Source organism: Micromesistius poutassou (assembly GCF_964030765.1).
Source record: "Micromesistius poutassou genome assembly, chromosome: 14".
In the NCBI taxonomy this organism is placed as follows: domain Eukaryota; kingdom Metazoa; phylum Chordata; class Actinopteri; order Gadiformes; family Gadidae; genus Micromesistius; species Micromesistius poutassou.
In genome coordinates this window covers 4,999,552-5,013,607 of record NC_140284.1, presented here as the reverse complement: position 1 = coordinate 5,013,607, position 14,056 = coordinate 4,999,552, and the positions used below count along the sequence as shown (strand labels likewise).

Sequence of the window (14,056 nt, the reverse complement as noted above, 5' to 3'; positions counted from 1 at the left end):
TCAATGTGACAGCCAATCGCATCCCTTCATAATGAATTATGCATCACCTACCTCTAAACCTATCACAGGGCAGCAACAGTTTTTTTTTTATGAATGGCTTGATTTCATTCACATTTTTCTAACGTCACAGCCGACATAATTTAAAGAGCACGCGACAAAAACGCACAGAAAATAAGACGTATCTGAAATCTCTTGAGGAATCACGAAACTCTCAAATAATTTTAATGAAATTAAACTTGTGAAAAGTAGTTTAAAAAAAACAACAGCAATAATAATACTAACATATAATAGTATGTGTAATAAAATATGTTATGTCATAATGGTGCCTATACATAACAAAAAGAAAAACAATTAAAACAGTAAAAATCCGGTAGCTGCCTTCTTTCTTCAACAAACAAATTGAAACATTAGGCTATTCGATGATCTTAGACAAATAATAACAAGGTTATATAGGTGAGAGAGAGAGTGCGTGTGCGTGTGTGTGTGTGCGTGCGTGCGTGCATGCATGTGTGCGTGCGTGCAAGCGTGTGTGCGTGCGTGTGTGTGTGTGCGTGTGTGTGATGGAAGTGGTGTAACAACCAAAAGGTTAAGGGTCACAAAGGAGGGCGACCCTGTCATTATCACTGCGGTCCCTATATAAAGAAGTCCCTTATTTAAAAATCCCCCCCCTCACTGGAAATTTCAAGCAAAAAGTGATATCCAGCAGCTGGTATAAAAACCTTAAGCCCTCACTGAATCTGCCGCGCCACAACAGCAAGCTTAGGAGCTTGTTGAAGGAGCAATGAGACTAGGAACAGACAAATACACGCACAATTTACCCCATGTCACATATAGGATAACATGCTATCTCTGTCAGCTGCCCTTGAGGTCTCGGACGAAAGGCAAACAGCTTGTCTTACACACAGATATATGTTTCATCAGAGCGCAGTGCTGGAGCATGTGCCTGAGAAGAGAAAGCTGGAAAGTCGTAGGTTTGATTGAGTCACACAGTGCCAAATCCATGTGCTAATGATCTCGTTTTTTTTTTTGGTATCAATAACAATATCAACAATATACGCAAGAATGAAAGGGAAGGTTTGTCCAGTGGTGGTAGTGGGTGAGATCTAAAGGACCCAGGCCTGATCACGCGATAACCACCGCCGTTCGCCGCACCATCCGCGGAGCGTGGCCATGGTGCGTGCTCGCTGGTGGGCGGCGGCGTGTGAACAATAGGCACTCTGTGCCATTTTGGTTCTTTCCCTAAATAAATGTGACAGATAGGAGAGAAGGGCAAACTGTGTGTGTGTGTGTGTGTGTGTGTGAGTCCATTCCCCCGACTCTTTATTGGCCTCTGTATTTTGGGGGTGTTTGTGTGGAGGGCCAACACGGCCTTCCAAAGCTGTGATTTCCTGTTGTCTTGACCATGCCGGGCGGGGCACCCTGGGGACCGAGTGGGTCAATGTGGCACCGACACGGCGGGCCAGATCAATGCCGTGCAGCGTGACACGGCCCTGAGCCCGATCTTAAACAGCCGAGACAAGGTCGTATTTCTGTGACTCTCTGGCTCTGGGTGCTGCTCCCTGGGAACACGTTGCTTCATTGTAATCCTGCAGGAGGAAATACACACCTGGTGGTTGTGTCCCGCATTGTAAAAGCCGGAGGAGTCAGAGGAGGAGCGCTTCATGGCTGACAGCCAGAGAGAAGGAGAGAGAAAGAGAGGGAGAGAGAGAGAGAGAGAGAGCGAGAGAGAGAGAGGGAAAGAGAGGGAGAGAGAGAGGGAGAGGGAGAGAGAGAGAGAGAGAGAGGGTAAGAGAGGGAGAGAGAGAGAGAGAGAGAGGGAGAGAGAGAGAGGGAAAGAGAGGGAGAGAGAGAGGGAGAGAGAGAGGGAGAGAGGAAGAGGGAGAGAGAGAGAGGGAGAGAGGAAGAGGGAGAGAGAGGGAGAGAGGAAGAGGGAGAGAGAGGGAGCGGGAGAGAGAGCGAGAGATCAAAGCAGAGTGAGGGAGAGAGGGATCGCAAAAAAAGGTATCTCTCTCCCTTTCTTTCTCTAATAGAGAGAGGGAGAGAGAGAGAGAGGGAGAGAGGAAGAGGGAGAGGGAGAGAGGAAGAGGGAGAGAGAGAGAGATCAAAGCAGAGTGAGGGAGAGAGGGATCGCAAAAAAAGGTCTCTCTCTCTCCCTTTCTTTCTCTAATAGAGAGAGAGAGCGAGGGAGAGAGAGGGAGTTGTCCCTCTCTCTACAATTTTGAATAATTGTAGTCCACATAATAATCGTAATGACAATAATGAAACAACATGGACAATTATAACCAACCACAATCTGTCTTCCAGTCCTCCTCGAAGAGTAACCATAGAGATAAAGAACACTTTGGTGCTGTGTCCAGGCCTGCCAATATATGGCAATTTTCTGAAAAATAAAAAGGCTTCAATGGGAAAGTGGAGCCTGGGGCCAGAGAATGCTCTTGCAGAGAGGGGACGAGATGTGACTTGCTCGCTATTAATAGCAAATTGGGAGATAATTCCTGCCTTGTTATCTTAGCAGCTGCATTGAAGACGCCTAGCCACGGGCTGACTTCTAAGTGAGGGGCTGTTGTATAACCGACCCGCTCCTCTATTCTCTCCGTCTCTCTCTCCGTCTCTCGCCCTTTGCTTTACCTCTCTGCAGTTTCCTTCGCGGCCGCCATTGGTTTTGACTGTATCGTCCTTCTTCTTCTTCTCCTTCTGCTCGACCTGTCCTGTGTGTCTCCTTGCTTTCAGGAACACAGGAGGAGTCTGTAGAGGCCGAGGCAGAGGGCATAGCCTGTGTTCCACTTTCCCCACAATCTCATATAACATATATATCAGCAAACAACCCCCCCTTGTCCCCCCGCTCACATACATAATTTAGCTGAAAGGAATAATAAACAAAGTACAATTATGCTGCAGAGAGAGAGTTTCATTTGGAAATAGGTCTACTGCAGAAGGAAACCACAATGCTTCCATCAACAAATAGAGCACCAACTTTATTTAATATTATAGTGTTTTTATCATCGTACTTAAATTTACATACTTGTTGAAGGAACAACCATTCATTCATAATATCGATGTGTATGTACATAAATAGACTCATGCTGCCGGCCTTGAGCTCTGATTACGCCAAAAATGACTATTGTCACTCACTGCATTGGACGATACTTGGCATTCAGGGCAGGCTTAATCTTAGACCTATAGAAAAGGCCGGGAATGTCTTAATTTGGTACAGTAGGTCACAGGGACAACTTGTGTCCCAAGGCTTTCTATTTCTTTCTATCAACCTTTCTAAAAGGGTGGTCTATGTCAGTGGTTTTCTTTTGCGTAGCTAACACATGGCCTCACTGCAGTCTGAATTTAAATCTATAACACCATCAGTGGGAACATGTTGGTGTATGTCCAATCAATTCTGCAGAGATAAAGAGAGGGCTGGTAAAGACCTAATCAGACTCTGATTGACACAGTGGTCACTGTTGGAGGTCACTGTGTAGAACGAATTCTGGTCATGCTGGCATTTTGTAGAATGCTCTGCACTGTCATTATCATAAAAATGATTTGATTAAATAGAAATCCAATAATTTTAAGGTAAAACCCCAAATATGCCGGCATCATTTATATCTCTGGGATTTAGCTGAGCTGTGTGTGTAGAAGAAGAAGGGACAGAATGCAAACTCAATGTGTTTGGTTTATTTTGATAAATCTTTTAGTCCATTAAAATACAGACAGCAAACTAACAGTGAGGGTGACATACAGGCAGACATATCGGGAGAGAGAGAGAGAGAGAGAGAGAGAGAGAGAGAGAGAGAGCGAGAGAGAGAGAGAGAGAGAGAGACATTGGGCCAACTACAGAGGGCTGAGGAGGACATTGCTTATTGGCCCCTTTCATCCAATCACAGTGCAGATATTGGGGATTGTGTCTGCCCTTGACCCTCTATGGGTGAACGCCTTTATACTGCTCTGTGCCTGAGGGCCATCCCATCGAAATAGAATGTATCCATCAACCATGGAGTCATTTGAAGAACCACGTTTGTGATTTGTCTCTCGGTAGCAGCCCTAGCTGGCCCCAGGTCTCACTCACACTTTTTTATTCTTAAAGTCAATGCTATTTGATGAAATTTGTCTCTGCTTGGATATTCATATAAATGCAGTCCATTTATCCAGATGGAAGCAAAAAACAATCCCAGGCTCCTACTCTATGAACTCGTCTGCTATGATGTGACACGTGGTGTACAGGTGGAGTACATACGGTGTACATGTGGCACCGCGACGCACCAGTCTTCTGCTACATCTGTGCCTCTGAGGTCACTCCCTGCTGCTAATCTGTGGAGGGCTATGAATAGGAACACAGTGTCAGGTTGGTGGGCTACCATAACCCATACCCCTTCTTATTAATGGGATTAAGAGGATGCCTCCGCTATGCCACCGCTTTCAACAGGGAATAAGATAGGGGAACACGAGCGAAGCAATGCTAGAATACCAGAATGTTTATGAATGAGGTCAAAGTTGAAAGACCAAGGCAGTAGTTGCTGTACAATAGGTATTAGTCCTTGGTCAGGCAGCAACACAAATGTTGTAATAAGCAAAACTGTGACTTCTAAAAGGCCAGTAAAATGAAACACATACCATGCTTAAACCAACTGCTAGGGGATGGCATATGGCAGAATTAGAGTAAGGATCATATGGGGAAGTTCTACCATAGTTAAGATAGGGATAGCAAAGAGGACGTTAACTTCCTTTAATTACTACTCAAAGAAAGGGGCCTTACATCCCATCATAGTCATTATATCGACCCTCTTATATCAATGGTGGTCATAGATAATAGAGATTGTGGCTAGATAATGTTGTATATTGTCGTAACCAATCGAATGAGAGCACTGGACTATGGGGTATATGTGTCAGGGTCTCGTGGCATGTTTACATAATTCAAAGGTCACACTTGTTTACAACCAGGGTAAATAGCCTTTTACCATTGAGCGGCAGTTTTGTTGTCGCAAAAAATATAATCCTGTCTCCTGTCTGTCTTAACAGAATTCATTCATGTTTTTAGTGTCTCCTTTCAGCCCCTGTGCAAAACCTCTGGGGGGAGGGGGGTCCCACTTGTTAAGTTGTTAAGGCTATTGATCACTTCAAAAGGACAAGTCTGGGCAGGAATGATGGCCTGTGTGAGTCCCACTCTGCAGTCAGATGCCCTGGATTCTATCATGAAATCGGTTTAATGTAGGCGGACACTTTTTCTGTGGCTTTTAAATTTCTCTTCTTTTTTTTACATAGCATGACAGTTCCTTCGCTGCCTATATCCTTGCGCAGCATCCATTAACATGCCGCTACAAAAAAATGTACATACAACTAATAAATATATCAGATACATGTTTTTTTAAGAATAGCAGTGTATAATCTGTTCCACAAGGGAGAGTCGGCAGGGGGAATGAGCTTCAAAATAAGAGCGTGGCCTCTCCTCGGTCACATATGCTTCGCATACGTCTCCTTTTGTTTTGGCAGGCATGCGGTGGTGTAAGCTAACTTCAGATAAAGTATTATAAACAACTTTGTACACTGTAATTGTATAACTGTCTAAAATCATTCTTTCGATAAAGGTAAAAGAACTGTAAACATGCACTCTTTTCCACTGAGGCGTCATGCCACCCAGGCTCCAAAATGGGTCACTAGTTATCTGTGGCATTATGGGATGTTGTTTGGCTTGTAACATTCATTAGCGGAGGAATTGTATTGAAAACATGACAATCGGAATAGGGGTCATTTAAGATTACAATCAACACATCCTCAAATGTAGACGCTTGGATGGTATACCAGAATTCCGCCCAAATCCACTTACTGAATACTGAATGCCATTTAATGTAATGGAACGGTGGTTATCTCAGACCAAAGCATCCACACCAGAACAGCACTGACCACTTGCCCACACTCCAGTGTGGTAGGTGGTGGATATGCGCCTGGCACCAGGTAGCTCACCAGGTGTGACTGCTTTGGTCTGAATCTGCTAGACGACCACACCCGACTCGTTAGAATATAACAGATGGAAACAAAAAGAGCAAAAACAATAAAGCAATAATGAAATGTATGTGGCATTATGAAATAAGTACCCTGAATTTGTTTTATGTGGAATCATGAAACGAAAGTCCCCTGAAATAAATAAAAGTAGAACGTAGTAGTAAAACATATCTTTAATAAAACCTATCTATTTATCTATTGAACTATTGAATTGTCTCATTCATATATTTAGAATGACATTTATTTATATATTTATTGCCTCGTTCATTTATTTCAGTATTTATTCCCTAGCTCTATTTGTTTGGGGTCTATGACCATGTGTGGTGAGCGTACAGGATGTGCTCTAGAGACCCTCTGCAGCACATCCTGTTTGTGTTTATGTTGAGGCCTGGGTGGCTGAATAGTGACTCTGTGTTTTAAAGGGAACAAGGGTTTCTAAGGCGTCAGTGCCTCGACCTAAGACAGAATTCAGATGTTTTCTTCTTTTTTGTCTACAACCCAAACGGGTGTCCGGGCGTCTCCTCCAACCCCCCGTGCTCTACAGAGGGTCTATCTAAGCAGGGGGCTACAAGGCAGCTTTACCACACAGTACGGCCTTCACAACAGATCCATCTCAGTGTAGTTCCCCCCCCGCCCGCTTTTACATTCCTCTTAACATTAAAGTAGATGATGAATTGCATCTCAATGGTACCACCCCCACCCCCCCCCCCCCCACACCTGAAGATATACTGAGAGGTAGAGCGCGCACCACGTGCTATCAGATGGGATCTCGTTTGAATCGGACCACTGGTACTAAAACTGCCCCCCCCCCCCCCCCCAGAGAGAGTCGCCACGCGTCCACCAGTTTACAGCGGAGAACACTGATCCGTACTGCTAGAAAAATCGAAAGGACCTCACGCAAACATCATCTACCGTATGCTGTTAAAAACACAATCACGTGTATATGTGCACTACACCTACTTTCCATAAATATACAAATATTGTGTCTGCGCACATGGAATTATCTTGCCATGATACTATGTTCATGTCGGGTACATTCTTGATATATTTGGATCACACTACAGTCTCTGCCACAGCGTCTCCCCCCCCCCCCCCCCCCCCCCGAGATGAACCGCCAACGGTCGATTTCTGTCTCGATTCTAGTCGATGTCTAGTACTCGTGAGGGTATAGCTTGATTTTTTAATACATAAGGTAAGGAGTTCGAGCTTTGGGGAAGAGAAGCAGAAACATGTATAAAATGAAGACGTTCCCATCCGACCGCGCATGTTGTAGGACGACCGTCTTGCCATCGCCGGTCCTCCAAGAACCCCACTTTGACATTGTGAGTTTGATCTTTTGACACTATATTTAGGCAGAGGGTTTCAGGGAGGGACTGATAGGCCGACCCTGAAATAGAGGGATAACTTTAGTTCCCCTGGCGCAGCCCGTGGGTAAATAAAACCCAGAGGGGGCGGTGGCGTTGCAGCTGGTAGACCCAGGAGGGCATTTATTTCCGTGCTTGCCACGCTTAAAGTGTCGTTTACCGTGGTGGCGGTGGGAGGGTGGGGGGTGGCGGGTGGGTGATGGGACATCGGACGGCTTCCTCTGGTGGGTGACCTCTGATTCGACCGGTCAGGTGTGTATCTCGATACCGTATCGTGAGGAACAACGTCACAATCCCATAGGGCTACGATCGGATTAGGGCCGATCCAGATTGGGGATAACCAGCTGGAGAGAGAGAGAGAGAGAGAGAGAGAGAGAGAGAGAGAGAGAGAGAGAGAGAGAGAGAGAGAGAGCGAGAGAGAGAGAGAGAGAGAGAGAGAGAGAGAGAGAGAGAGCGAGAGAGCGAGAGAGATAGAGAGCGAGAGGGGCTTGTGTCGCCTCGGGTCACACACCAGATCTCCTCCTGAGTGTGTAAACACCGCAGAGGTGATCCGTGTTTGTGTGCCACTGATGCAAGAACCCTTAAAACCCCGGCGCGCTTTTCCTCCTCACCGGCCGCCGCTACGCTCTATCGCCATCTGCCCATGAGCGCGTTTGAGGGCTCAATAATGGATGAGCCTTTTCCGCCCCCTTTCCTCGCTGCGTAGTGCACTGCTAGTCCCGCCGAGCGCTGGGGTGAGCGCTCTTACAAGCACTAAGCGCTCCATTATTCATCACGGTGCCGTGCGAAAAAAGCGTGGATCTTACTCTACTTTCACGCTGGCCTCTTAAAAAAAGGCCAAGTTTGCTAACCCTAACCCTCTCCCTCTTGCTCTCTCTCTGTCCCTCTCCCACCACTGCCCCCCCCACCACCACCACCACTGCCCACCACCACCACCACCACCACCACCCTCAGGGCTCCTTCCCTCCTCTTCCCTTTCGTTGCAGGTGTCTTTCTCCTCCACCTGGTATGTTCTCCTTCTTGAAACCTTTCGACATACACTCCTGTGCCAATGTGTCTCTCTCTCTCTAGCCGTCCGTTTCCTGGTGCTCATCTTGGTTCAGTCGGAGCTGGAATGATGGACCGGCGGGTGGTGTGGCTACTGGCCGAATGGCTGAACGCAGTGGCCTTCCACTCAGAGGGGTGGAGCTTGTAAGCCTTGTCATTAGGGGGGACGGAGCTAACGTTTGGACTTGGTCCCTGGCAGGGTCAGCGCCTCCGGGGAGGGAGAACTAGGTGACGACTGTTACATAGAAGGCTAATGAGTCAGTATACCTGTGTGAGGGCTTTCATTTTCTTTTCTTTTGGGAATGAAATGTACGCCGGGGACGTAGACACTGGGAAACTTTTCCACTCGGAACGGGATCCGTTTCACAAACCAGCGACCCAGTTCGGTATTCCCATCCGAGAACAGTATAACCGTCATCTGTCTGAGCTGTGGGTGGGAGCTTTGAGTGTGTGTGTGTGTGTGTGTTGGTGTATGTTTGTGTGTGTGTATTTGTGTGTGTGTGTGGAGAGTGTTTGGCTCCTAGTCGCGGCTCCTGTTGCGTTTCTTGAAGAAGAAGAAGGGCGTCTTCTGGGGCGGTCCCAGTAACATGGGCACCTGGTTCTTGTGCGTTATCCTGACCTGCGACGACACGATCAAAAAAGAAAAAAGTTAAAACACATTCAGTTCCAACTCACAAGACCACCTGCAAGATGTATTCAAGCACTCTCTCTGGGATTCATTCTTCAGTTCCCCGCAACATCATTTCCAGCCTTTTCACAGCAGATGAACAGATGACACAATAGCAGAAATCCTCCATTATAGCCTGTTTATTGCGGTAACCCACTCAGAGGGCAGCACAGAACATTTCTACTGAAGCTCCTCCATGAAAGAATGAAAATCATGTGCAAGCCAAACAAGACACAAAACACACACACACACACACAGCCAGAGAGACAGGCAGACTGTAGATAAGTATAGGGTATAAGTAAAAATAAGTTCAGATCGATAAGACCAATGAAGCTGCCAATATTATGATGTTCTCTTGTAAATGGATTCCAGCGCCAATGTCCTATATATTGCTTGGCGGGTGCAACCAAAAATCGGTGTATGGTGACGTAACAGTATTTGAATAAAATTGGATTTCACATGGACGGCTGGAGGTGTGCGGAGGAGGCAGCCAGAGGGAAGTGAAGCAGGGAAAAAGGTGTGTTTTTTAAATTAATAAAAAAAATGCAATAAAAAAAACTGCATTGCGTCACCTGAAACCCAGTTATACCGGCGGGATGAACCAGTTGAAAGTTTAAAGTTTGCAGCATGCTTAGAATGAAGACAGACTTGGTCGGAAAAAGAGTCTGTCTCAAATAAATGTTAACCATATTCCTAATTATATGTTTGTATTTCCTTGTAAGTAAACTGTTTGCACTTTGTTCCCCAAAACATCACACGTTGTTGGAGGGAACGTGGACGCCTGTGACTTGGCCAAAACGGGACGTCTGTCTAGTTTCCCGCCTACAGACGGCCGGTTCCTACCGTGCAGGGGGGCTGCATCCAGGGCTCTCCGTCGATCTGCATGGGCAGCAGTCGCGACGTCCTGGGTAGAGGAGGGCAGGGCGGGGGTCAGATCACACACACGTCCAAGGCACAGGAGGCCTGTTCACAGTCGTCCCAGGAGAGGGTCAAACACTGCACTCTTTGTTCCCACGAGACCTGCTGCCAGACAGGCCCCTGCTCTCTAAACTCACAGGATCATGGTGGTATACACACACACACACACACACACACATACACACATACACACACACACACACTTACACACACAAACACAAATATACACGCACATGCAAACCTACACACACTCAGGCATACACACACACACGCACACACAGACCAACGCACGTGCACATGCAAACCTTAAGACACGCACACACACACACACACACACACACACACAAGCTGGCATACAAACACACGTAACGTATGTTGAAGCGTTCCATGTCTCGGCCCAGTAAAGGGAGCACAGTGTGGGGGCCGTGGTGTATGAACACACTTTTTCCAGAAGTGGTGAAAGAACAGCTTGGAAAATGTCACCCCTTCTCCACTCCGAGTTACTGTATCAACACATTTTATTGAATGAATTCTTTCTGCAGAACCCCCTGTCAGACCGATGATCCGTTACCCAGCCAGCAAGTTCCTCGAGCTGAAGGCTGAAACAGGTTGCAGGCTATATACGTGTGTGACTGTGTGTGGGACTGTGTTTGTGTATGGTGTCGCCAAAAAAATCAGAGCGGAAAAGGGGGGGTGGGTAGAATGAGATTTTATTCAGGAGGACGAGTGGCCAAGGAGGGATGGACGGGGGCGCTAAGGAGAGACTACAGTACGGGTGTGTGTGTATTAGAGGAGAGAGAGATGGGAGCAAGGAGAAGAGAGAGAGAGAGAGAGAGAGAGAGAGAGAGAGAGAGAGAGAGAGAGAGAGAGAGAGAGAGAGACAGAAATCCAGACAGACAGATAGACAGACAGGCTGGATAGACAGGCTGAGGGGGACACTGATGATTGGCCCCCTTCAGAGAGCGCTGACCTGATGATGACGCTGGCACACTGAGCCAGCCTGCGCCCGGCGCTCTTCAGCCCCGTGTAGATCTGTCCCATCTCGATGGCCCCCTCCAGACCCACCACCTCCAGCAGCTGGTCACTCAGGTCTGTGTGAGACAAGGACAGACAGAGGGGATGAGACGTCATGGAGTTGTTGGTTTTCCACCCTTGGCTCCCCCCAGGGATCAAACCCACCGAGTACATGGATGTCCCTGAGCGAGACACCTAACCGCTCCTGGCGAGCTGGCTGCTGCCTTGCATCGGTGTATGAATGTGTGTTTGTATGTGTGAACATGAGGCATTCATTGTTAAGTGGTTTGAGTGGCCAGAGGTTTGCAAAGCGCTATATATATGCAGTCTGTTTGCCATTGGCCTAAATTTCACTCCATGCGGACATAACAATACTGGACGAACACTACTGGGTGAACCGGTGAACACTCTACGTCCATCTCGTGTTTTCACTAAGTCCTTCAACATCACACTCCTACCATTGCATCGCCACAGGGAAAAGAGAGCCAGAATGATTGGGCTACGTCTCCCAGAGCTAATCATGCAGGTGTCTGTCTCTCAGCTCTCAGCTCTTCGTGACATTGTCAGGCAGGCTGGTAAAAGCTGAACAACTCGACATATCCCAGCCCCTTTGTATGCCCTCTGGCCCGCCTGCAGGTCTGCCCTGGGTGCTGAGTGACAGCCGGGTGGACGCGTCCTACTGTCTGCATAAGGATTGAGAGAACGGTCATAGCAAGAATGACAGATGGAAGAAATACAAAGAGATGTTTAAAGGGGAAGCGTTCCGCTCTGATATCTACTGATAGAGTGTACTATTTCGCACGCGTGTTGCGAAAATAAAGGCGGCCTGCAATGTCCTCCACTCTGTTTCCGCAAAAAAAGATTGCAGAAAAGCCGGGCCATTGACGTCACCGAGCCGTTGGCGTGGTCAACTGCGAGTTGCAGCCCTGTGACGGTTCCCCTTTAATTCATTAAATGTCTCCAGACATAAATGTTGTTTGTAAGTGGAGGAACAAAAAAAACAACAAAAAAAGAGGAAGAAGGATACACATGGAAGCGATACAGAGATCAATGCCATCCGATCCGGTGATTGTGTACCCTGTTAATGGTGCGCATGGAACCAGAAGGACAGAACGAGAGAAGGGCGAGAGGAACCCGTCATGCGGGCCCCCAGAGGGGGCTCTGTGTGGGCCAGACGAGCTGGAGCAGGCAGGGGCCGATGGTCTGTTTTGACTGGAGCTCTAGCGCCGTGGGCCTTCCTTTGCTGTTGCAGTGTAAACACCGCTAATAATTTCCCAACGTCGCCCGACCTTGCTTGGCTCGTTTACATCACTTCAAACAGGAAGTGGTCTTTTTGTGTTCCGCTCGGGTGACTGAGGGAGTTATTTTTTTTTTTTTGCAAAAGGCTCCTGATGTAATGTAGCTCTGATGCTGAGCTGTGTGTGTGTGTGTGTGTGTGTGTGTGTGTGTGTGTGTGTGTGTGTGTGTGTGGCGGCGCGCAGGCGTGTGTGCGTGTGTGTAGGTAGCGCTTATTTTTCTTTCCTTTGCACCTTTCACTGTCTAACATTTGAATACCTCAAAGGATGTGGAAAATGTTTTGATTGAAGAGGATGCGCATCGATGCACCTAATGCGAGCTATTAGTGGAGACACTGTTCCCACGCTGATATGTGATGTTTATTAGAGGTAGGAAATATAATTGATTCTTCCATGCATAGTGATTCTTTCTGGAACGATTCCGTCTCGATGCAAATAAGTTAATGACCAGAATAAATTTTTATTTTTTATTATTTAAAATATTTTTCTTAATTAAATTTGTTCGCCTGCCGCAGAGCGCTACAGAAAACTCCTTTCTGCCTGCGGGTTCTCTGCGCAGAGAACCAACTTTATCTAATATAAAATATTAGACAAGGTAATGCATCTGTTGATTGTCTTTAATGATCATCATAAAAGTAGGATGGTGATTAGCAAACTCTGAGTAGCAAACTCAGATGTATATATATTTTTGCAAATCAGGCATGGAAATGTACAAAAAAAAATGTTTGCATCGAAATGCATCGATAATCATTTTAGGATTGAATCGTTGACCTCTGAATCGGAATCGAATCGAATCGTGAGGTGCCAAGAGATTCCCACCCCTAATGTTTATCATACATTTATTTATGCGTTCAGTAAAGTACAAATAGAGCTTGTGGGCGGAATTGAAATAAAACAGGTGCCTTTCCCTGACACCAAAGTTGAATGCTGCCAACGTTGACACAAAGAGAGCTCGTGAGTCACTGACACTCATTAATATACAAGATGACAGTTTAACAGAAATTGTCAGCGTAATGCTTGTTGGCGAGCCACAGTTTGAAATCACTTAGTGGATTATGCCCTTCAAGGGTCGACGGCCGGCGACGCCGCACTCCACCGTCCTGAGAGGAGCTCAGCGGTTCAGGGAAAACGGGATTGATCACAGAGTGAATGATGTCACAGTTTGTTACTCACTGTCATTGTAAAACGTAAACACTCTGCAACGCGTTAACCGTCCTAATTGGTTTCCAAACACAGTGGGAAGCACCTCAACCAGATGGGATTTAACATTTTCCAGTTTTTTTGTTTTGTTTCGGTACATGGGGCTCTGGCGCGACTACAGTGAATCGATCGACATGCAAATATGTGAGTGGAAAATGAGGAGGTGACGGACCATGGACAAATGGATGAATCGAACACCCTCGGAGCCAAGTCTCGCAGTCAGCCCCCATTGAATCGGAGATGATGTGGGATCCAGCAGTCCTACTATGTTACAGCAGAACTCTGAGGGGACGCGGCACGGAGCCTGAGTCGGTAAACCAAAGGGGCGGAGTTACGCCTTGTTTGCAGAGATTATCTACCGAAGAAAATGTAGTTGCGTGAGTTGATGAAGCATTCAGAAGGGCATTTCTATACGTGTATTTCTACCTTAACAGACACCTTTTTACAGTTTACTAGGGCTGGTTGAGTCTGTGTTAGCCAATTACACGCATACTGATCCCCGCCTCCAGCAACACGATTGGTTGAAGCAAATAGTAAGCGAAAAAAAGTCAAAAAACCTG

At 46.8% G+C, this 14,056-nt stretch overlaps 1 protein-coding gene across 1 annotated transcript in view; it reads right to left on the bottom strand.

The window, feature by feature from the left end:
• Positions 1-6,822: 6,822 nt before the first annotated feature.
• dgkg (diacylglycerol kinase, gamma) overlaps positions 6,823-14,056 on the bottom strand; it is a 61,095-nt gene continuing 53,861 nt past the window's right edge. Inside the window, exons 22-24 of the mRNA XM_084478420.1 lie at positions 10,958-11,078; positions 9,913-9,973; positions 6,823-9,021 (exon numbers count right to left, since the gene is read on the bottom strand). Coding sequence (XP_084334546.1) covers positions 8,923-9,021; positions 9,913-9,973; positions 10,958-11,078 — 281 coding nt within the window. The 3' untranslated portion in view covers positions 6,823-8,922. The remainder of the gene's footprint in view (positions 9,022-9,912; positions 9,974-10,957; positions 11,079-14,056) is intronic.